This window comes from Furipterus horrens, unplaced genomic scaffold (assembly GCF_987537825.1).
Source record: "Furipterus horrens unplaced genomic scaffold, mFurHor1.1.pri manual_scaffold_4, whole genome shotgun sequence".
Lineage (NCBI taxonomy): Eukaryota > Metazoa > Chordata > Mammalia > Chiroptera > Furipteridae > Furipterus > Furipterus horrens.
In genome coordinates, this window is record NW_028327174.1 from 21,145,685 (window position 1) to 21,169,768 (window position 24,084).

The 24,084-nt window shown below is 42.8% G+C and overlaps 1 protein-coding gene across 1 annotated transcript in view; it reads right to left on the reverse strand.

Moving 5' to 3' along the window:
• ANO2 (anoctamin 2) overlaps positions 1 to 24,084 on the reverse strand; it is a 302,275-nt gene that overhangs the window by 13,324 nt on the left and 264,867 nt on the right. The window contains exons 22-24 of the mRNA XM_090275378.1: positions 3,129 to 3,281; positions 2,731 to 2,783; positions 602 to 783 (exon numbers count right to left, since the gene is read on the reverse strand). Of these exons, the coding sequence (XP_090131504.1) occupies positions 602 to 783; positions 2,731 to 2,783; positions 3,129 to 3,281 (388 nt within the window). The remainder of the gene's footprint in view (positions 1 to 601; positions 784 to 2,730; positions 2,784 to 3,128; positions 3,282 to 24,084) is intronic.

The following is a 24,084-nucleotide window of genomic DNA, read 5'->3' on the forward strand; positions in this document are numbered from 1 at the left end:
CTAGTTCAACATTTTTGTCTTTTATTATCCTAAGAGTGTATATATACATATATATATTTCCTATATTATTCCCTATTGTTATCTCTTAAGCATTCTCTTTGCTAACTACGTCACCTAATTCCTAAATATTTATCTAACACCCCAGATTCATCCCCACCCCCATGATTTGCCCTTGCTGACTCCCCATCTAGGATATTCTTTTGCTGTCCTAGAATCTCTCTTGGCCCCTCTAGGAAGCCTTCTCTCTCCATTCTAGCCAGCATTGATCTCCCTCCCTGAATACTCACAATGTTTATGGTCCATACTAGATATAATCATTGAATAACCTGCTGTTTCCTATCTGTCCTGCTTGTTTTCTTCCCAACCAGACCATAAACCCCTTGATGGTAAAGATGAGGCTATATACTTCTTTGTCTGTTCCACAGTATCTAGCAAAAGGCACTCAATACTCAATAAGTATTTGTTGATTCATGGAAAGAGATTTATAGTAATTAGGGGTGGGGTAGGAGACAGAGGGAAAGGAGAATGATCTAAGTCTAGGTCATCCAGATAATTACTTGGATCTTGTAGCTTGTTTCCCTCCTCTTCATGATTACTTTACCTGCAGAACTGAACTTCCTGGTCAAACAGTGAGTTTTCAGGTTGCGTTCCCTCCTTCAGCTGGCTGATGTTGAAAAAGGAGAGGGTATGGTTGACAAAGCCGTGCAGAGTCCCATTGTGACTATAGGCATACTGGTACACAAGGCGGGGGATAAAGTCGGAGGTGATGGCAATGACAAAAGCCTGAGGAACAGAACCAAAAGTGCTTGATGAGAGGCCAGGACAGATACTGTCCAGTTGGCTCAGGGTTCACCTGGCTGAGAGATTGTCCCCTCTTGGGCTTCCCCTTCAGAGGTGCTGCTCTGATTGATACAGAAATCCTTATCTCTGAGCTCACATAGCTGACTTACCTGGCTTTTCCATCTTTGTTATGTGTAATTCATTCCACAAGACAGTGGCTAAGAGAGTAAGCTACAACTACTATGGCAAAAGATGCCAAGCCATTTTGAACTATTTGATGCTGGAGGGAATGAATCACCTCTGAGATATTTGGCATTGGCCAAGCCAAAGCAGAATGGAAGATTTTGTGAGAAAATTACCAATAGTGATGAAAACGCCACATAGGCACAATAGGCAAGGACTCTGAATGACCAGGTACATCTGCTCCTGAGTGACACCAGAAAGCCAGAAAGCCAGGAATACCAAGGATATGGTTCCTCAATTCCCTCAGTTTGACCATTACCTCTTGGCACTTTTGGCGCATTCTGTAATGGAAGTGATTCTTTCACTCATTTTACTTAGACAAAGTGAGACACAGAGGGGAAGTAAGTGGGTGCTGCTGGATGGAACCACACATAGCCAGCACAGTGTCTGGCATATCTAAACACTCTATAAATGCCTATGGAGCAAGCCAAATGACAAATGAATGATTACATGTTTGAACATGGAGGTGCTTTCTGCAAAGAAAATCTTAAATCTTTTTGGCAAGTGTTTATACTATATTCCACGCCCACAATTAAAGCCCTTTTTTAAAATGTAGTTTAGGTTTTGTTTTCTAAATGTATATATGAGTGTGAATGGCCATAACCATATTTGAGAATGAGTAACATACTTATATTAATCACAGCGACAACTACTGTGCACTGGATAGCTATCCTTTCATCATCCCATCTAACTTCCAGAATGATACTATCTGGTGGTACTCTTATTCTCTCCCATTTTTGCAGATAAGTGAAAAAGTCTTAGAGAGGCCAAGGAAGTATAATTTCTTTCCTTCTAATGTATAGATGGAAAGTGCTTAGTACTCAGGGCCTTTTTTTTAGTAGACACAACTCCCAATTAGTTATTGATCTAAATATTTTCCATATTGTACTTTCTTTCTTAAAATGTGTGTTTTTTACATCAAATGTTTAAAAACGCAATGAGCTGGTTCTCTCTGCCTTCCCTTACACCTCTCCAGCCATTTGTGTGTTCTTACTAGGGAACCAGGTCCCAACTAGAGTTAGCGTTTCTCTCCCAAGGGAAAATAGGCTGTGGATTTCTTGGTGTTTACTGAGCTGGCTGATATATTCTTGGGAGACTGGAAGATGAGGCCCTGCCTGGCCACCATCCGTACAGAAGGCAGAAGCAAAAGGAGCAGTTGGCTTGGACCCAGTAGCATTTCCTTTGAAATGTGGACATGTCTGGCAAGGCAGTTAAGGAGGTCACAACAGGTAGAACCCTTCTTCTTCCATGTCTCATCTTCACCTTGAGTCTGTGGGGATAATTAAGACTTCACAGTGACAATTTGGAGGAACTGTAATTAGGAATTGCAGCCTGGGCAATACTCCAGGTATTGTTTAGCTGAGGAATAGAAAAGAAAGAGATGGACAGATATGAGGAATTCCTTTCTCATTACACTTGGCTCTGAGCAAAGATCTGATTTTGACTTTTTAAGGCAAAGTTTTGCATTCTCGTGGGTAATTACCTTTCTTTCTCTTAGTGAAATTAACAATTAAGTGGCATAGCTCTGGCAACAGCATGATGAGTTAGAAAGGCTTGTATGCACTATTAACTGGGAGGCTGTCTTAAATAAAGCCCCAAATGGAAAAGGCTGAGAGGTAACAAGGGCTAGATTCCTGCTTGGAAGACCTCAACTCCTCAGGAAAGCCCTTCCCCTGGAGCTAGAGCATCATGAATGTAAGCACTTACATTGCTGATAACAGAAAACTTGCCGATTCCGGAGAGAATGTCAAACCAAATCCCTGTAAGACAGAAAGGAGAGCATCTGGCTCACTCCCACCCTTGGCCCAGTGATGACAACCTTACAGCTCAGGGTGATGCTTTGCAGGCATGTTACCAGGAAGGGTTTGCTGGGCTTCCCAGGAGTGGACTTGTCTGGAGATGCTCAGGTGCTTCCCTGTCTAGAAACCAGGGGACAGCTGAGAGTGAATAACGTAGCCTCTGAAGGCCTCCCAGTACCTGAAGATCTGAGTATGTGGAGCTCAGAGGGGTGAAAAGGCAAGGGTTTCCTCAACCCTCTGGATTTCTGACAGTGTGAGGGTGATGGAAGGGATGGGTCTTCCATCACCTCTAAGCAGGGGACATACCAATATCTTTGGTTCTCACAGCATCTGGCCGTCTCAGCTCTGTGACAAACTTCTTTGCATCAAGCCGCACCTCAATGACATTGTTGAGGAGGGCAAACACGGGTGCCAGAGGAAAGGAGGCCACAAAGAGGGTGACAAAGCCAAACTGGATGACTGAAAGAGAGCACAGGCATGAGAAGCTTCACCAAGAAGAAGTAGGACTTAGATCAATTCAGCCTTGTAGCTTAGAGCCCTGGTGTCTGCATTTTTAAAATTTGTTTGTTTTTTATCCTCACCTGAAGACATTTTTTTTCATTGCTTTTAGTGAGAGAGGAAGGGAAAGAGAGAGAGAAACATCAACTGGTTGCCTTCTCGTATGTGTCATGCCCTGACCGGAGATCAAACCCACAACCTATGTATGTGCCCTGACTGGGAATCAAACCCACAACATTTTGGTCTATGGAACAACTTCCAACCAACTACACCACATTAACCAGGGCCCTGGTCTCTTCTTATGGGGTCTCTTTTCCACCGCAGTCCCTTAGGCTCCCTTTTCTTCCTGCCCCACAGTCACGGGCATTTCTCAGTCCTTGAAGGCCTATGGGTCAATGCCATCATTTGGGAGCAAAGTGTAGTATTAGGCACAGTGAGGAGATAAGAGAAAAGGAAGTCTTGTCTCTTTCCTTTCCATTACTCTTTATCTCCAGTCACTAATCCTGGTCACCTAACCCAGACATCGACAAACTTTATCAGCAAAGGTCCAGAGAATAAACATTTTTGCATTTGCAGGCCATCTGATCTTGTCACAAAGAATTAACTCTGCCATTGGAGCATGAAAGCAGCTACAGATAAAACATAGGCAAATCGGGTTGGTTGGGTTCCAACAAAACTTTATTTACAAAAGCAGGAGAGAAGTAGGCTGGATTTGGCCTGTGGGCCGTGGTTTTCCAACCCCTGATGTAACTTAAAAATATCATCTCCAAAACTTGGCCTCTTCTCTCCATATCCATTGTCACCACCTTTATTTAGAACGCTTATTTATTCATCTCACATTTATTGAGAACTCACTGGCTATCAGGCATTGTGCCAAGTATTTAAAGAGGCAAAGGTCTGGTTCTGCCTTCAAGGAGCTGAGTGTAAGCAGAAAAGAGAAATGTACATAAAGATGTGCAACACAATTTTATGTGTGCCAAGGGAGAAAGAAGAATGTACCAGAGACTGCAGAGTGCCAAAGGAGGGAGAGCACAAGCCTCTTCAGGGTGGGCACTAAGGAGTATCTGTATCAGACACCTACACTTAGTCTGGAAAGATGGGCCTGTAGTCCCAGCAAGACTGGATTAAAGAGAGCATTCCAAGCGATGGAAGCAGTGGGAAGATCCAAGGGTATGCAGCCTGGGCCAATCAGATGGCTGTTAGAAGTCCAGGCCCTTATTTCCACCTGGACAGCTGCAAAAACTTCCTCACTGGTTTCCCTTTCCCCAGTCTTCCCAAGCTTCTGCCATCATTTTGGTCCTGATTCTGTCACTTCCTCACTCATAAAAGTTTCTGTTGGAGCCCCTCTGTTTACTGGATATAATCCAAATTCCTTATCTTGGGGTTTTATAGTCTGCTCCCTACCTGCCTCTCTCTAGCTCCATCTGCCAATATCACCCCCACCGCCATCATGCTTCTGCCTTCTAGCACTCTGAACTTCTTACCCTCCTGATTTTTCCCTGCATGCATTAGGTCCTTCCATCCACTTGTGCACAAGCACTCACTCCCCAGCTAGCAAACTTCTAGGCATGCTCAAGGTCATTCAAATGCCACCTTCTTGGTGAAGTCCATTACCCCGCCCCCTTTGCCTCCCACCATGTTTTGTGCATGCCTCTTGCAGCCATCACTGAGTGCAGTTATGACCATCTACTCACTTGTCTTTATTTACCACTAGAAAGGCAGTGGCTTCATCCATTGCAGAGGCTCAGTACATATTTGCTGATGCAAACACAGTCCCAAATCCCAGGAAGGTTACAATTTAATAGGACTTCCCCAGTTCTGACCAGTGTGATTCAGTTGGTCAGGTATGATTTGCAAAGCAAAAGGTCATGGGTTCGATTCCTGGTCAGGGCACATTCCTGGATTGCAGGTTTGGTCCCCAGTCAGGGCTCATATGAGAGGCAACTGGTTGATGTTTGTCTCCCTTTTTTTCTCCCTCCCTTCCCCATCTCTAAATAAATAAATAATACTAAGGACAAGTTATTTAACCTATCATTCGTCTCAGGTATTTCAACTGTGAGTTGATGATAATGATATGACCCATCTAATAGGGTTATCATAAGGACAAATGTTATTGCATATATAAAGTGCTTAGAACAGTGTCTGCCACTTAATAATTGTTCAATAATGTTACCTGTTATGTGTAATTTTACTCTTATTGGAATAAATATCAACACATACAGATGGCTGCAATGTACAAGGTCTGTCTGGAAAAATGTCAAACCATTGTTATTATAATGAGAATGGTTTGTGTAACATCGATGTAACCTGGCAGCCAAGGAGAGTGGGCTGGAATGAGCATGCGTGAACAATGACGACTTCATTGTACTAATCATCTGGGACAGTGGATGCTGTTAAGTGAGCACATGTACTGTGCAGCCATGGCATTCAAAATAACTGAGCAAGTAGAGCAATGAATCTGCATCAACTTTTGTGTTAAGCTTGAACATTCCTCTCTGGAAACTAATTGGATGATTCAGAAGTCCGCAGCTATGGGCAACTGGTGATTGGCAGCCTCATCAGGACAATGCACCTGTTCACGCATCACGTCTTCTAAAGAGTTTTTGGCAAAACATCAAGTCACCCAGGTGACTCAGCCACCCTGCAGCCTAGATTTGGTGCCCTGTAACTTCTGGCTTTTCCCAAAACTAAAATCACCTTTGAAAGGGAAGAGATTTCAGACCATTGATGAGATTCAGGAAAATATGATGGGGCAGCTGATGGAGATTGGGAGAACTGTGTGAGGTCCCAAGGAGCCTACTTTGAAGGGGACTGAGGCATCATTGTCCTATGTACAATGTTTCTTATATCTTGTATCTTTCCTCAATAAATGTCACTATTCTTCCTATTGTGTGGCTGGATACTTCCTGGACAGACCTCATATACTCCATATTTATGCTAAACAAACACCAATTTAAGGTGAAAGTACTGGACAAGAGTCAGGAGGCCTGACAGCTAGTCCTGGATAACACTGGCCACATGTCCTTGGGCAATTCTCTCTGCTTCCATGGGCTTCAGCATCCTCACTGATAAACTGAAGAAAAAGGGTAAATTCCCTTCAGCTCTGATTTGTTATGCCATGATTCTCATTCTCTTGGACAAGAATCAAGGTTTTAGAACACTGTGATGTTCAACCTTTTTCATCTCATGGCACACCAAAAAAGTATATTATTTTTTTTGCCAATCTGACAAAAAAATGTTTTAATTTTGATTCATTCACACCAGACAGCTGTCATTGTGTTGGCTGCTCTCACTTTTTTACTTGACACTCTAAGGGAAAAGAGGTCAGTGCCCCTGACTAAATGGTCAGATATTGCGTGTTTTAAAAATTCTTGTGGCACACTAGTTGAAAATCACTGCTCTAGAATATTCAAACAAAGAATGAAAAACCAGGATCCAAAACTAAAGTAATAAAATAAAAAAATAAAAGGTCACAGAAAGATAGCCCTAATCATAGTAGAAGTTTCATGAAAGAGAACACCCAGGGGAGCTTTACACACTGCTTTTGACCTGGCAGTTTGCTTGGGCCCACAGCTGTGTGTTATTTCTCTGGTACACCCCTGTCACTGCCATCGTCCTTGATGCCCAGTGAATGCTCAGCAGGCCCTAAGAGATTGACAGGTGCCAGCTGGTGGCAAGATGCACCAAAAGGCACAGATTTGTCAAGGTTGGGCCGTGGGATGATGGCCTGGCTAACTGAAAGGCCAAAGGGGATTCGGATGGGGTTGGGGAGGAGAAATCTTCAAAATCAAGCTCTGGGAGCCAGTTCAACATGCAGAATCTATAGCATCTTTTAAATGAGTCTTTGCCAAGGAATTTACTTTAAAGTTGGGGGTGGGGGTGTGGGCAGAGGGGGTGGAGGAGGATGAAATTAACAAGGAAAGCAAAACAGATGTTAGACTGCTTTTCTAAAACCTGTAAAATGCATGTCTATGTTTATGCATATGTATATGGCTATATCTTTATTTATAGAGTTCTAAGTGGATCTTGATTCTATGAGCTAGGTCTGTAGTGTAAATGTTCTTCCCATAAGTAACTTCCTCCAGCAAAATGCAAACTCTTCAAAATCCCAGCAAGGGCTTGGCAAGGTGACTGATGGGAGTGGGGAAGGGGAAGGTTACTTATGAGCAACTATAAATACATACAGCATGCCCTCATCCCACTCGTGCAAATGTCTCTAAGAAATCCAATGTCCTTCCAGGATTATAGGAAATATGGGACTCTCCACTCCTCTCTTTTCTTCCACTTAAAATGCAGAGGCAGACATGAGCCCTCTCCCCTGGGCTTGCCATGATGGTTTGTTTTCTTTTCTACCTTCATAAACTCTCCAGACACAGGCTTTCTTGATCCCTCTTCTGTTGACACAAACAATTTCTAGTGATGGTTCAATGCTAATAGTGTCCGTAAATTATCTCAACCCCACAGCACAATATCTCATCTCTTTCCCCGGCCATGTAAGTCTATGTGTTCAGGACTGGACAGCCTTATGGAAGGTGGCTCAGCAAAGGCCAGAGGTGCTGAGCCTGGAGTGACAGAACACTGCTGTCCCATCTTCTGAGGTCATTCCCTGGTCTTCTGGGTCAAGAGAAGCCACTCTCTGAAGATGTCCCATTGTTGTGGGTTTTGCCTTTTTGAACTGGATACCCTGAGCATTTCCATGAATCAACCCAAAGAGGCAGAAACAAATAAGTTTTGTTGTATCTTAGGAAGAAAAAAATAAAAAATAAAAACAAAACATAACCTTGTAGCATATAAATGCCAAATCCAAGACTCGCTCTTTGTACTCAAAGGTCTAAATATCATATCAGATGGGCGTCCTTCTGAGTTCACTTCAGAGGACACAATGATTCCGGCCTTCACCAACACCAAGATTTGCTTCTAAAAACAGCCAGCCTCCATTAGGATAAGAGCAACACCAGAAATCCTCAGTGCATTGCATAATGGAAGCCAGCTTGGCTTGACCAATAACAGGTTAAACCCGGCCAAGTCAGTTAAGGCAGAATCCATAGTTGATTTTCAACTAAATCTTTACAAAGTTGGCTGTAAAGTGCCCAAGAAATGCTGAGCTGGAAGTACAAGGACTGGAAATACTCCTGGGCACAAACCCCATTGGTTTTCTCTTCTCACTCCCAGCAGCCAGGGACTTTTTAAAATAACTACCAGCCCTATGTTGCCTGATGCTGGAGACAATTAAAATCTTGGCCTTGATTACCTGGACTTAGGTTAAAACAACAAAGAAGAGTGGATTAAACTAAACAAGATGGCATCCAGCAAGGATATTCCAGGACCATCTAGTTAAAGGGGGCGGTGGGGCAGGGGGGTAGTATATTAGGTGGAATAGAGCTAGGCCAGGACTGGTGGAAAAACTCTTGATAGAACACAATTCTGATTATTTATTTATTATTTAAAATTCCTCAATGAAAATATCTACCTTTCCATCTCTCACACACACACACACACACTCACTCATACAACACATGAGGAAGTTCAGATCCTTGATCTGGGATTCAAGACTCTTTGTGATCTGACCCTAACTTAGTTTTCCAGACACATTTCCTTTCACCTATGCTCTGGTTTCAGGGCTAATATCTAGCTGCTATGCTTGGAGATCATTTCAAAACCATTTGTACTTCCACAAACTCACCATGTTTTCCATATTTTTGAGCCTTTGTACATACTACTACTGTCTGTAATTTTCCTTCTCTTCTTGTCTGTTTGATGAATTTCTATTTATCTTGCAGGTTCAACTCAAACCTAACCTTCTCTAAAAAGAATGTCCTCTACCCTAGTCCCTACCACCTCACCCAGTGGGCACCATGGCCATCTCTTCTCCTCACTCCCATAATGCCTTGCACATGTCACTCTATTTGGTTATTTTACTTGCTTCCTGGACAAGTAAGCCCCTTGAAACCATGAACATATGTGATTCTTTTCTGAATCCTCTCCATTTAGTGTGGCCCCCATCCCAGTAGCAGATGCTCAGAGGTTATCTGTTTCATAAATACAAACTTATTTTCACCAGTTGTAAATACAAAATAAGTGCAGTAAGAAGCAGGCAACTAAACTGTATGAATGGAAAGCATTGCATTAGTGATGGTGAGGCAAGATGGAGACATGAAGTATAAATACCTCCCATCCACACAGCAGTACTCAGTGTAGGAATCTGCACAGAAGACTTTGAAGAAACTTGGAGTAAATACAGTCAGGAGAGTCTAATTCTAATGAAAATAACTATAACTTTGTTTTTAACTTTCTATAGTTTAGTAAAAGCAACATAGTCTGTTTAAGGAGATTTAAAACTAGTAAGCAATACAAGGGCATAATTGAGGGACATATTGCTGTGAGTTTGTCTTCTAACCCAGAAGGCAGATACTCAAAAGATTCAGCTAGAAATGACCCATTAATATAAACACTTGTGTAAAAATACAGCCAGGGAAAGTCATCACTGTTTATTTCATTAGCCCATATTTCAAGGCTGTGTCCAGTGTAAAAAAAAAAAAAAAATTGCAAGTGTTGATTGCATAAGATAATGAGAAGAAAGGCATGAGCTGGTTCTTCAGCATGATCCTCTGTTGCTTAGGAAAACAGTAGAAGTCTTGACAGAAATATAAGAGGGTTCTCAATATCCATCATTCATTCATTCATTCATTCATGCAGTCATTTATTCAACAAGTATTTATTGAGCACATTCTATATCCTGGACACCATGCTCATTGCTAGAAAACAAAGATCACTAGACTACTGGATCATCCTTCTAAGAGCTCAGAGTATGCAGTGGGAAAGATGGACATGTAAACAAACCCTGCCTGTGTCATGGAGTTAGAAATCTAAGGGCAGCATTAACAGTGTGCAGCAGACCACTAGGGCAGGAGTAACTCACTCTCACCATGGGTCCTTGAAGGCTTCACAGATTCTCCACTGTTGGGCTTGACTTGACAAACAAGTAAAAGAGGCATCTGAAGGTTTGCTATATGGTTTATCTTTCTTGAAAATTCACTGATCCAGGTTCATAAACTACTTAGGAAATAAAGACAATAAGTGAAATTCCCTTTCAGTCTCAAGTCCCCTGGGATGTATAAAATAGATCAGGCTCAATTCAGAAACCGTGAAAGTCATAACAGAAAGGAATATGCTTGAGGTTAACAGACTAAGTATTAAGAGTTTACTGCATATAGATCAATGTAACACTGGGACAGATCAGCATGACACATTTTCTTCAGTTCTTGGTGATTAAAGGAAACTTAGTCCTCACTTTTTCCTCATCCTCACTCACATCAATGATAAAATACTAGCTTCTTTAGAAGTAGAGAGGACAAATGACTTATAGAGAGTCCTGCTACTCAAGACATCAAAGTCTAGTTGTAACAGTGAATCTCAGGTTGACAGTGTGATACAGACCTGTCCATGAGAAGCCCTCTTCTCTGCCTTGGGAACAAGGCTAGAGTTATGGGAGCCATCAGAGATAAACCCTGCTGATGGCCAAAGAAAAGGGCAGGAGAATGTGGACAGGGAGCACTTAAAGACGTGGACACTACAGTCTTCTAGAAAAATCTGCCCATTATTCCCCTTCCAAGTCCTCTAAGCAAAACTCCAAACCTCAGAAATTATGGCGCTTCTTCCATCATGCAGAAGCTGCATTCTCTCAGGTTTATGAATAACCTTCAGTGTCAACTATTATTATCTCCATTTTAAAAGTGAGAAAACTGAGTATCAAAGAGATGAAATAATTTTCCCAGGGTCAAATACCTACCAATCGATGAAGCTGGGAAACAAAATAGTTTGTGATGCCAATCAAATTCAGTGTCCTTTGACCACAAAAGAATGTAAATATTCAACTCTAATGCAACAGTGTCCCGGCTCCTTCCTTCATTATTCTCACACATCTGAGGTTTCCTTATTGGATCTTCTATAATACAATCTGATTTTTAATCTTATTGTACAGATACTTTCATTCTCCAAACTGTCTTTATTTACATATATATGTCTTTCACCCCTACTATTATATTTTCTGCATCATTGCTCCCATCTGGCCTGCACTTACAACACCTCAAAAATCTTACCTCCATGCACCTAGGTTAGCTTCTTAAAACTAGAGAGAACTGAGTTGATAAACTCTACAGTTACATCTCTGATTTCCAGAGAACAGCATGATGAATTTCCAGTAAATGTTTATTGAGTGAACCAATTAATGACCTGGCTTACTCACTCTAGTTTACTTTGTCCACCCCCAAAATGGGAATGTGAGGGCCAGTAATTCATTCATCCTTTTCATCCATCCATCCACCCTCCCATTTACTTATTTGGCCTGTGGTCACACAGTCAGTAAGGTGAAAGGTCAATGAAAATAGTCATAATTGGAAAGATGTTCCCAAGCAACAAATCATAACTGAGCAGTTTTATTTGCCTTATTCCTTTGCCCTTACATCTTCCCAAAAGGCTATGAAAAAGTCAAACAAAAGAACACACAATTAGATTTATGAAATTTTAGTAAAAAGGAAATAAAGTACAGAGAAAGGAGGGAGAAACAAATATACAAACTCTAAGGACCATAATAGGGCTATAGTTGAGCAACAAAATTCACTCTGAGCTTCCTAGTTGTTAAAACAAGAAGAGGAATTGGAAAATGATGGAGTTTTCATTAAGTTTTAACTTAAAAGACTGCCTCTCATTCATTCATTCAACTCTCAAGCACTTACGGGGCATCTCCTGTGTCTCAGGAGCTTTCCATGGTACACTGAGCGGTGTGGTATCCAGATATACTCTTTCCTTTTCTTTTAAGTGTTTATGAGGAGAGGGACTCCCGAACTCCTATCACAGATAATGGCAGGCAATGTACACTTCAGAAGCAAAAGGACAGGGATGGCCTGTGACTCACACTACTTCCCAGAAATACTGGAATGCACCCTGGGATACTGCCTGAACTGCATTTAGGTGCCATTTGGAGAAGATGGCAGGTGCCTGATTATCCAGTGGGATGACTCAGTTTGTATAAACAGGATGACCCAGGGAAAGGAATTTCCTGGTTCTTGGAGCCATTGCCTTATAGCACAAACACTTGGAGTTCTGTGACAGAACATGCAGGCTTCAGTGCTGATGGTTGGGTAGATATTCTGGAATATTTTACCACCTACAGCTAAGGCACTGTTGGGACTAGTTTTATATATTCAGCTTCTGTGGGAAACTTGAAAATTACCCAGTGTGATCCCTACCACCCATGACCAAAGAATATCAGAATTAGAAGGAATCTCGGGTGTCACCTAAGTCATCACTCTATCTGAAGCCTCAGGCCCTTCTGTTCTTTCTGTAATAAGAGGCCACTTTTACCTGGTCATTTCCAGGGTGGGGTACTTAGTGATGTCTGGAGCCAGTTTTTCCATTGTTCTTTATTCTCTGTCTCAGTTGTATGTCACTGAGACTTTAGGGGTATTTGTTATAAAGTGTTACCATAGCAGTAGTTGACTATTACATGGGGTATTTTGCCAGAACTACCTAGACAATAAGTGCATTATTTTGTGTTGTTGTAGGAGAACTGCCCTCGTTTAAGAGGATAGCATTCCCTAATTACAAGCTCTTCAACATAAGAAATTTTGGCCACTGGAGGCCAGAAGGGGTGGAGGTGGAGCATAGTCTGTCCAGCTAAATCAGTACAGTCAGAATATCTGGAGAGTTCTGATAAACAACAATATCTATAAAGTCCAACTACTTCATATTCAAGGTCCTCACAAAACATGATCTTTTTCATTCTTTCTTTGCCTTCCTTCACCATTTATTGAGCACCTACTATGCCAGGGCCTGCGGTTAAGTGCTGTGAATAAATAAGACACAAACCTTGCCCTCAGAAGCTCCCATCACAATTGAGTGCTCTTAGTGAGCAGATGAGAAAAACTGGCAATCACATCACTGATTTATCTGATAAAATGCTGATAAAACTTTATCAGGAGAGTGTTTTGGAACTTGTCACTAAACTCTTAGAGGATTAAATTCAGGCTTATGTTTTTATACCAATTCCGCTCTATAAAAATCAAACTGCTGCAAGCGTCCAGATAACTTCACTTGCAGCTCTTAAAGCGACTGAAGCATTTCCTCTCATCAGGCCCCGAGGAAAACTCCGCAACTTTGAAGCCCCATTTTGGGGTTGGGGACAGTGATGATTAATGTCAAGGCTTGCTCCCGGGCCAGCATTCTTTCCTCCCCTCAGAGGTGGGGGATGGGGAACTACCCTTGAAGTCCTTCTTAGTAAGCTCTTCAGGAAAAGGGTTTGATATTGGAGATTCCCTCGAAAGCTTGCTGCTCCCCTCACAGGTTTTTCCAGCTTAATCCCTCACTCTCAGGTTTCTCTTTGTCTGGAGCCAGCCCATCCCCACCACGGATCCTGCCCAGAGGTAGTTCCCTCCCCGCAAAGCCCCCAACCAGCCTTACCCTCATTCCCAGCTTCCCCCTCCACCTCAGGGCCCCTCCCCCATGCCCATGGGCCCTGGGCCCCGGTTCCAGCACCATTTAGAAAAACGTAAATATAATACATCTCTCCCTGCTGCCTCCCTCAACTGATGACCCGCCTCACCATTACAACTGACAGGCTCCGAGTGGGCTCAGTGCACTTCCTGTCTGCGTGGGTGGTCCCGGGGATCAGGGGGAAGGAAGCTGACAGCTGAGAGCTGAGGGCCAGGGATCACCATGTGAGGCACACCGGAGGGAGTGGGCCACTTTGGTTTCACTGCTCTCATTTTTGCTCAAAGCCCAAGACAAGGGCCTTTCTGGAATTGGGGAGGTCTAGCTTGTTAGGAAGGAAGGAGAAAACCCCACTCTACCCTATCCCTTCAGTGAAGCCTAAGCTCCCACAGGTCCTGAATAGTCTGGAAAGGGGCTGTAGATTCAGTTCCACTGAGTCCTTGGGGTGACCTTGTTACAGAGTAGGGTCCCCCAAATCCCCAGAGCCTGCGGTTTGGGAGCCAGAGAAGGGGACAGCTTTCAAGAGGCCTTTGCATATTTATGGCTGGTAGCTAGTGTCTTTGTTATGCAAATGGATTTGGTATTTCCAAGGCCCCAAGGATATGGGAGGGGTTTTGACAGTAGAATGGTAAGGAAAGAGCAAACAGGCCTGCGCAAGGTTCTGCAAATGGTCAGAACCAGTTACCCTGCCCATTGTGTCACTGGCCATGGTCAGGGACTTAAAAATAAGGTGGCAGCCATTTTGCAGAGAGAGCACCATGTGGTTTTAGAAGGAAAGAGAGATCCGTGCGGCTTTGAAAGCTAAGAGGAGAGAGGAGAGAACCATGCGTGATCCAGTGCAACATGGCACATGTTTTGCTGGACCGTTATAAGGAAGCTGATGACATTGTACCCCAGATCCCAAAGGAGAAAGCTGGAAGATGACGGATGGGGGGTTATTGGGCCTGATTTTGGTTTATAGCCTTTTGGGGAGCAAGGGAAGTGCTGGGTCCCATGGGAGAACAGGGCCCTGAGCTGAAGGGCTCACTGCCCTCCTCAGGTTGGAATATTGTAAATAAAGACCTGTTTTCCTCAATACTAGTTGTTGGGTTTTATACCAAGGCACCACGTGAAAGAACCCCCTTTCGCTCAGTAACAACCTTAAGCAACTGGCATCATCTGTTAGGCCACTTGGCTTCCAGGAATTGTCCAGTCAGAACGTATAAACTAAGATACCAACACCAGAAGAGATCCTGGGGGTCACCTGGTGCAGTAGTTTGAAACATTTCTTTCTTGTCAAGACAGGCAATGAAAAGTGATTATGCATACCACTCACTTATATTGGTGTAGCCAGGTTTTGAAATTCCCCTTGCTCTCTCACTTAAAAATAATTTAGGAACGTGAGAATGTGAGGGTGATATTGACTGTCTTACTTTATATTTTTTAAATATATTATTATTAGTAGCACATTACTTGTGACTCATTACACAATTGATTATGACCTCAGTACAGTGGGTTGTATCTCTGCAAGGAAAAACTCATCATCTGGTCTAATTTCCTATACACTTGACACTTGAATAACACAGTTTGAACTGCACAGACTTTGAAAAAACTTAGTGGTACCAATAAATGCAGTATGGTACTCTAACTGTATTTTCTCAATGATTTTCTTAATAACATTTTCTTTTCTCTAACTTAGTTGATTGTAAAAACACAGTAGATAATGCATATAACATACAAAATAGGTGTTAATCTATTGCTTATGTTATCGGTAAGGCATTTGATCCACAGTAGGCTATTAGTAAAGTTTTGGGGGAGTCAAAAATTATGTGTAGATTTTTTACTGTGTTGGGGGTGGGTACCTCTAACCCCTGCATTGTTCAAGGGTCAACTGTAATGTCGAGGAGAAAAGTGAGGCCCAGAGTGGTGATTTGACATGCCTAAGGTCACACTGCTAGATAAAAGCAGAGCTGGATTAGCACCCAAGAACACCGTGGGAAAATAGGAAGAAGAGATTCTGCTCTCTGACCTCCAGTGATCAACTGAAGGTAAAAGGGACTTTCCCTTTGAAGACAAGGGGGCAGAGAAGTCGGAAGTTGTTCTCGTTGGCAGCCGTCCGTCTCGAGAGACGATGGTGTAGCTTCTTAAGAGTCTATCTGCACCGCCGAGAATGGCTGTGCAGTCCAACTCGGGAGTGACACGGTATCTGTCTCCTCCCGTGTTGAATCGACATCTTGCGATGACGCTGGAGTGTCCTCTCCAGTGAAGCTGAAGCTACAGAGCCTGGGCAGGGTGATATGGAGGGTCTGCTGTTGCCCATGCAGCAGACCCCCCCTCTCTTCGCAGCTGAAGGGTCCAAGGGAAAGACGGAGTCAATACAGCTTGGCTTCAGGTGCGCCGCAGGAGTTGCCGGTGTTGACTACAACGTCGAACCGCCTTAGGGACTCCGGCTCCGGATTTTCTGTCGGGGTTTACTCCCTTAGCCTTTCCCCTGAAGAGGTATGCCGCAAGGCAGCGGAGGTTTTTTGGAGTCAGAGTTTTCCTTCTCTGATGTGCCCTGACTGGAAGATCGAACCAGCGACACTTAGCTCGCAGGCCGACGCTCAATCCACTGAGCCAAACCAGCCAGGGCCGAAGTCGGAAGTAGTGGTATGATTACTGATGGGGGACTCAAATGTTGGAAAATTTTAGTTTCAGACAACAGCTAATAAGCTCAGTAATCAATATATGTAGGAAGGTATTGTTTCAGGAACTGGAGGTATGACCCACTTTGACTCCAGGAGACCATAAGCAGTTCCACCTTTATGCCTCAGGAGGACTGCAAGCAATCAGGATGGTATCTGAGCCTTTGTGCTCCAGGGTGAGATGACCACCGCCCAGGACACAAAGACCACCGCCCAGTACACAGATGAAAGAATGCTGCAGCTTTTATCCGATTAACTTTTCCTCTGAATTCCAAACCCCTTGCCTACACTTTTCGTCTCCTTATAAAAGAGGTCCGTTTATAATGGAATCGAAGACAGTCTATTTGGGTACAAACCCGCTATCTTCTCAAATCGCCGACCACCTGAATAAAGCGCCCGTAAAGATTCAATCTCTGTCTCTGCTTATTAGGTCGGGTGGATGACAAGCAGCATGAACACTGGCTTTTCGGGTTTCATTACTATCACCAAGTCTTATTTATCCTTGAGGATAGCAGAAACAATTGCCTCCAACTAAGTTTTGACATGTGTGGACTTCGGTCTTCTCTCCCACCAAGCTGTTTCCGAGAGCTGCTACCTATGAGCAGTGTGGATGGGTTCACATTACACCTTCTCTTATTTCCCTGGTTTCCTCACTGGAAAGGAGTTCATAATAGGCCTGGGATGGGGGAAGGGAGAAGGCAGCCGTGAAGGGAAAGAGGGTGAGGGGGAAGAAAGGAAGGGAGGAGGAGGCAGAGAAAGAGAAACAAGGATAACCACCATTCTTGGTAATCCCCTCCCTGGATTAGCAGCCCATTAAATGAGAAGTGATATCAGCATTACTAGAAGTGGGATGGTTTCAGCCTAGATAAGATAAAGGATGCTTGATAAACTATTGCCTCATTTTTTCAGTCATTCAGTGACTCCTTTACTGGTTTACCCAGTATGTTTCCAGTGCCCAGGTTGTGGTGGGTGCCATGCAAGGTCCTGCAAATGGGGAAACATGCCCTTGGGAAATTAATTACCAACAGGCATCACTGATTTAGGAAGCAGCTTGCCTGAAATAATGTGGGGGAGGGGCTGAAATAGTGAGGATCAGGGGAGCAGTGAGGTTAGGGAAGGGAAGGCACTCTGGGGAGGTGACCCAGAGCTGGTTTTGGTCATGTGAATGGAAGACACAGGGAATGCCAGGGCAAGGGGAATATGCAAGGTCAGGCAAGAAAAGAGTGAAATGTAGGCTGTGGGTGAGAAATGGGCTGCGGGGTTCACTGGGACTGGACCTAAGACACGTAAAAGGGTCAAGGGATAAGTACATTGACAAGATGTCCTGTGAAGGCCTTGTTAAGGCTATGGGACCCTGGGGGTTTCTGAACAATGGAGAAGACCAACACGCTGTCCCTCAGAAAGAATAAACAGGGCAGCAGTGGGATGGTGATGCAAGCAGCTGTGCTGAGGGTATAGTGGAAAAGGCAGCAAGTGTAGGAGGCTAAGAGGCTACCTGCAGGAGCAGCTTTCAGAGATATTCCAGGGGAGAGACCCACCTGCTGGACAGGACTGCGTGGAGACAGAAGGGCGAAGGCACAGAAATGCGGGAGTTTCTCAGCCCGGGGCCTAAAGGATGGTGGGGCCACATATGTGGCAGAGAACCCAGAAAATAGTCCCGGAAACTAAGTCTCCAGTCAGGAGGGCTGAGAAATGTTTTCCCGGAGATGGATTCTCTTCTTGGCCTTGTCTGAAGTCCCAAAACAAACCTGAAACAGTGGCTGGGAAATGAGCCTCTCCTTTCCAGTCCTGCGTTTGTGCTGCCTCAGTAGGAAGCTGCTAAAATCCAAGGGTGTTCAGTGAGTGGGCAATCACGGGCCAAAGGAACACGAGAGCAGACAGTTCTCTTTAACCCACCTCTGCTCGGTCAAACGAAAGCTGCAAAGACCTAACCTCTCTGACGCACGCAGTCAGCTGTACTTTTTCTACGACAATGAGATCCTTTCCGATAACTGTTCGCCCCTTTCCCTCTGCCACTAGATCCTTAGGACCTGCACAGCGTGGGCCCATTTGTTGCCTCTGTGTCCCCCGTGCTTGGCACAGGTCCTGACACCTGATTACCCTCAGGGATGGCTTGGAGAGGGGGGTGGTACAGAGAAAAAGACTTGAAATTGGAGTTGAGCTTAAATCCAAGTCTGAGTGAGAGCATTCCACTCTGTCCACTTTCGATAATGACTTGATCCCTGAAGGCAAAGGAGAAAATTAAAACCAGAAGTAACTTTTCTTTGAGGGAAACCCTGATAATAAACAGGGTTTACTTTGGTCTTGGGAGATGAAAATTGCTGCATATTAAAAATATATAAATTTATGTTCATGGTGAAAAGGGAGGCTGGCCCAAATATCATAGAATAAAGAGAAGTGGGGTCTCTATTTCCTGATGCTGAAGGAAGGGGATTTAAAGAGCCATTCATTCAAGAAATATTTTATTGAGCTTTTACTATGTTCGATGAACTGTGCTGAGTGTTGTGACTGCAGAGGAATAAGGCTCAGCCTCTGCCCCCAAAGCACTCACATTTTCTCCTATGAAAGAGAGGAACTGAGGATGGCTGAACCAAAAATGCTTCCAAGAGGTATGTTTCAGCTTGCACAGCTAAGTAAGAAGTTGTTGTGGGTAGATAGGCAAAATCAGACCTGGTAGCAGGAGAAAACCAGATGCAAATACGTGGCACCATGAAGGACCTGCAACAGGGGAGCCAGCTCATGGATGCCCTTATATACTAGGGGATTTACATTTTATCTTAAAGGAAGTCAGTAATATTGAGGATTTTAAACAGAAAAAATAACATGCTTTGGGTTACATTTTAGAAAACCCATTTTTAAAAGTGAGAAGGTAAGAGGGGAGAGGAAGCCAGGAGACAAGCTAGGAGGCATTTGCAGTAGAGCAGGGAAAAGTGGCAAGGGCTTCAATGGGAATCCAAAGTGCTTAGTAGAGGCAGAGACAGGGAGGTAAGGAGCCATAAGTCAAAAGACTCAGGATCATACTGAGGAGGGCCCTCCCCAACTAAAGGTGAGGCAGTCAGAGAGGAGGCATGGAGAAGGGCACAGGGTCTCTGTCAACTCATGGACGTTCCTCCTGAACTCAGGAGGTCAAGCTTACAATATCATGAGACAATCTGGATGCAGCTGCAGGGGTGTTGAGGTGGACCTGCCCATGCATTTCCATCAGCTGGGCAATTCTTACAGGTCTTGGTGTACACACCCAGAGAGCAGGGAGACTGAGAACCCCTGGCCCTTCAGAGTAGTCATCTGGCTTTCACTCCAAGTAAGTGAATATGTAGTCATCAACACACCTCCCTTTCTATTGCAGTTTGACAGGATGAAAACTCAGGACTGAGAAAAATGTGAATAACAGAAGAAATTCATCTCATTGCCCACATTAATGGCCCAAGGGCCCCACAGCTTGTGCTGCATTTAAGACGTTGGAGGAAGACTCTAAGGAGAATAACTGAATTCCTGAGGAAGACAATAGTGATCTATTTTTATGATAAGCAGAACAAAAGTTTGTGGATTTTGGATTAAAAGATGACAAAAGGAGTGCATTTGAGAAGGCAGACTTGTCACATAAGGGCTTGGGGTTCTCTGAAGGGACAAGCATCTTGGAATGTTTGTATCTCAGTCTTCTGAGGGTAAGTCAGATTTGCTTCGAGGTCAGGTACCCTCGATCTTTAATCATTACTGCCCTACCTCACACTCATGTGCTGGGAAGACCCTCCAGTCCTCACTACATTCAAGGGCTCCAAACCGTGTTTAGTCCATTTCTAGATTAAAGAGAAAGAAATTGGACTCCTGACAATAACAATGGTGGTTAATATTCATTGAGAGCCTATGTGCATCAAGCACATCTTTTTTAACCTACTTTATATACATCACTTATTTCTCAGAACCATCCTAATAAAGTAGGTGTTTGTTGTGGGCAGATAGGCAAATTCCCCTGGTAACAGGGGAAAACCAGATCTGAAATGTGGAAATTGGGCCCGGCTGACTTTAAACATCAAGCTCAGCATCTTGTAACTAGCAGGCTTACGATTCAAAGGCTCGTGGTTTGACTCCAGAACCCTCCTCTAACCACACTTAGTCTACCTACACTGCTATATGAAGTTGTTATTTGGTAAAGATTATTCTGCAGCCTTTGATTGTACATGGAAACACATACTCCCTTAAACGGTGAAGAGGATAATCCAGAGATGAAAGAAAAAAAAAAGAAAAAGAAAAAGAAAGGACTCTAACTCAGAACCATTGTCCTTGTGCTTATATAAAATATGAAATAAAATAGTCATGTCTCTAAAATGATTAACATCAAAATGGCCTACAGAATTCTGTGAGTGACTTTCCATGAACCCCAGCTTGGAAAACCCTGTGTGATCAGACTTCTTCCTCCAGACAAGACTGAATCAATATCAGTTAGATTGTTGACTAAATCAACATCAACTTGAGTTGTTGAAGAGACTATTCTGGTCTCCAAACTTGTTCCTCTAGGTGCTTAATAAATGTTGATGAATGAATAAATGAATAAGTCCATCTGTGTTTCCTCATTCCTTCCTTAGTCTTACTATCTCTCTTCTACACTTGCTGCCCAAGACAAACAGTTTGTCACAGCATTGACCAAGGTTTTGTAACTGTTCCCTATGACCTGGTGTGAAATGCAAACTTGTCTGGTCTTCAGGGTTCTCTGTTAATCCCAGGTCTTAACATGAACTCTCCCTACCCCAAAACCAAATATTTGCACTTGCTAGCTCTTTCCCTTGAAATGCTCTACCTTCCTCTTATTATTGATATGTAAATTCTCAGAACCAGAAAGAAACTTGGAGATCAAGTCCAACCTTCTACCTAGAGCTAGAAAACCCTTCAGAACATCATTGACCCACCAACAACGAAGCCCTGCTTTGAAAATGATCCTTTGTTTGCCACTTAAAGTTATAAGAAACTTACTTCTGTTGAGAAATCTTCCCTTATTAATTAATAAATTTATTCATTTATTTACCCACTTTTGTTTTTGTTTATCAGACATATTACCTGCCTTGTTATGTGCCAGGAAATATACAGGCTCTGGAGGATATGAAGATAAATAAGCCTTAGTCCCTGTTTACTCATCTCTGGAATCTAATAGACTGGGTTTGCTGATGAACAGATATGTGAGCACTATACCATGATTCTGCAAGATACACCATCAGTGTGTGTATCGAATGCAATACTGGGACAGAACAAATAATTAATGATTCCTCTCAGGAGAAACAGAGCTTCATCTAAGAAGACTTCACAGACAAAGCACTGTGAAAAGCTTAAAGATGAGTTTGAGATATTCAGGCCAACAAAGTGGAATGAGTTCGGCATAGGGCCTGGGAATCTCAAGCTTACTGCACACTGATAAGTCTTCCATGACACATGACTTCTGGTCACTGAATAATGTGTACTCACTGGAAGCGTGTTTTGTATATTGTCTGTGGGTAGGTGAATTAATCATTCAGAAAGCAATTTGGTAAAATAAATCAAGAACCATAGAGTGGCCATATGTTAAATCTAGTGATTACGTCTGTGGGAGTCTATCTTGAGGAAATAATACTATTTCCTATGTGCAAAAGATTATATGTATGAAGATAGCATATATTAGATCATTAAAATGGCGGAAGACTTGGAAAATGAGCCTACAAGGTACTTCATTGAAAGATAGGGAATAAACTATGGTACATTTATGAGAGGGATTATTTATTATGCAGCTATTTATTTTGAATATTATGTGACAACTTGGAAACAGTTATTCATAGAATGCTAAAAATAAGAGAAACAAATGTGTGAGTATGATCACAACTTTAGTTTTAAAATCATATATGTAAGAAAAAAGGGTCTAAGAAATAGCACCAAAATGTTAATAAAAGCTGTACTTGAATGAGGGAAGTTTTGGGAAATGATCCCTCCTTTTTTTTCTATTCTCAAACTTTCTCCTATATAATTGTTTTGTTCCCTTACGTTCTTATTCTGTAAGTGGTGTGTGTGTGTGTGTGTGTGTGTGTGTGTGTGTATGTGTGTGTGTGTGTGTGTGTTTATAGAATGAATTTCACTCTCTATACTCTTGGTGTGAATTTCTTCCAGAAATCACAAAGTCTTATAGAATTTGCTTTTTCTTATTATTATTAATTTGTAAGTACCCAAGTTCAAACACAGAGTGACTGTCTATTCGATGACATGATAGCTGACAAAGGGGAGCATATTTCCCTGCTCTCTGCCTTCCTAGGACCCAGGACATAAAGAGAAACAATACTTGACATTTAACATAATTTTAAGTGCTAGACACTCTTCTAAGAACTTCACAGACATGAATTCATTAAATACAATCCCATTAGGTAGATTTTTTTTTCAGCTAAAGCAAACTGAGACACAAAGGTTAGCCACTTACCCAAAGCTGCCCAGCTAGTTGGTAATAATGCCAGAATTTGAACCCAGGAAGAATGGCTAAAGGGTCTCTGCTCTTAATCATTCAAAATAGGAAGCTTTGAAATAGCCAACTATCTGGACAGACAACATGTAAAACCTACACAGATAACTGGGTGTTGGGGGTAGAGGACTGGAGTTGGAGGGTGGAGGTTGAGAGACAGAGCTCAAGGATTTCTCAAGTAAGCCCTTTCCCAGATGGAAGCCTCAATCTCTGGCAGCAGTTCCTTTCTGAGAGGATGGCAGGCACAGAATAGCATCTGAAATACCAGTAATCATCTCTGTGTAAATATTCGGCTGGAGAGGGATTAGAGGTAGCACTTAACTAAAAGTGAAAAGAATAAGAGAGCTATGTGTTTACATATACTGGGTCTTGATATTTTCTTTGCCTATTGTTCCTGAAGCAGACACAATGAAAGTTTCTTCTCTGGTGAGTTTATTTAGAATACAAAGCTCAGTCTTTGCCTGCAATTTTAGATCCCCAGGGCTACAGCAGAACTTTTGAGGTCATGTAATGTAGAACCTGTCTTCTCTACCCTTAACATACATACACACATTTTTACAAACAAAAGAGAATAAATATCCATTAGAAATAACAAGTGAAGTACTTGGTACCCAGAGAGGCATTGGTGACCCCCTATTAAAAGTGATTAACCAAAGGAGGCAGGAGTCATTATGGAAATACAATGATATTAAGTATTGAGTGATTATTTTATTGGATGTGACTGATGTTTCTCCAACACTCCAGACTAAGTAAATGTTAAGGTGATATATTTGACTTCTTGGGCCTATGTTTTTAATTCATTAGTCCCAAGTCTTATAAAGAGGCTTCTCAAATATCCACCTCGATAAAAGATCAGGATTATTCACAAGTAGCCAAGAGTCTGAAGGCAGTTGGTCTAAATTGGGACACTTTTCATAATGGAAAACTCGTGACTTCTGAACCACAAGTAAAACAGCCATGTTCTATCAGTCTATACTACATGCACCCATTTTAAAGCCTTATCCAAGAACAAGCAGAGGCTCAGTAACTAGAAATCTACTTCTCACCCGCTACACAAAACATCCCCAAGTTTTTTAGGGAAAAGTTAACACCTTACCCAGCCCTGCCTAATCAGAGTGGAGGACTCTTCTATATTCTCCATGTT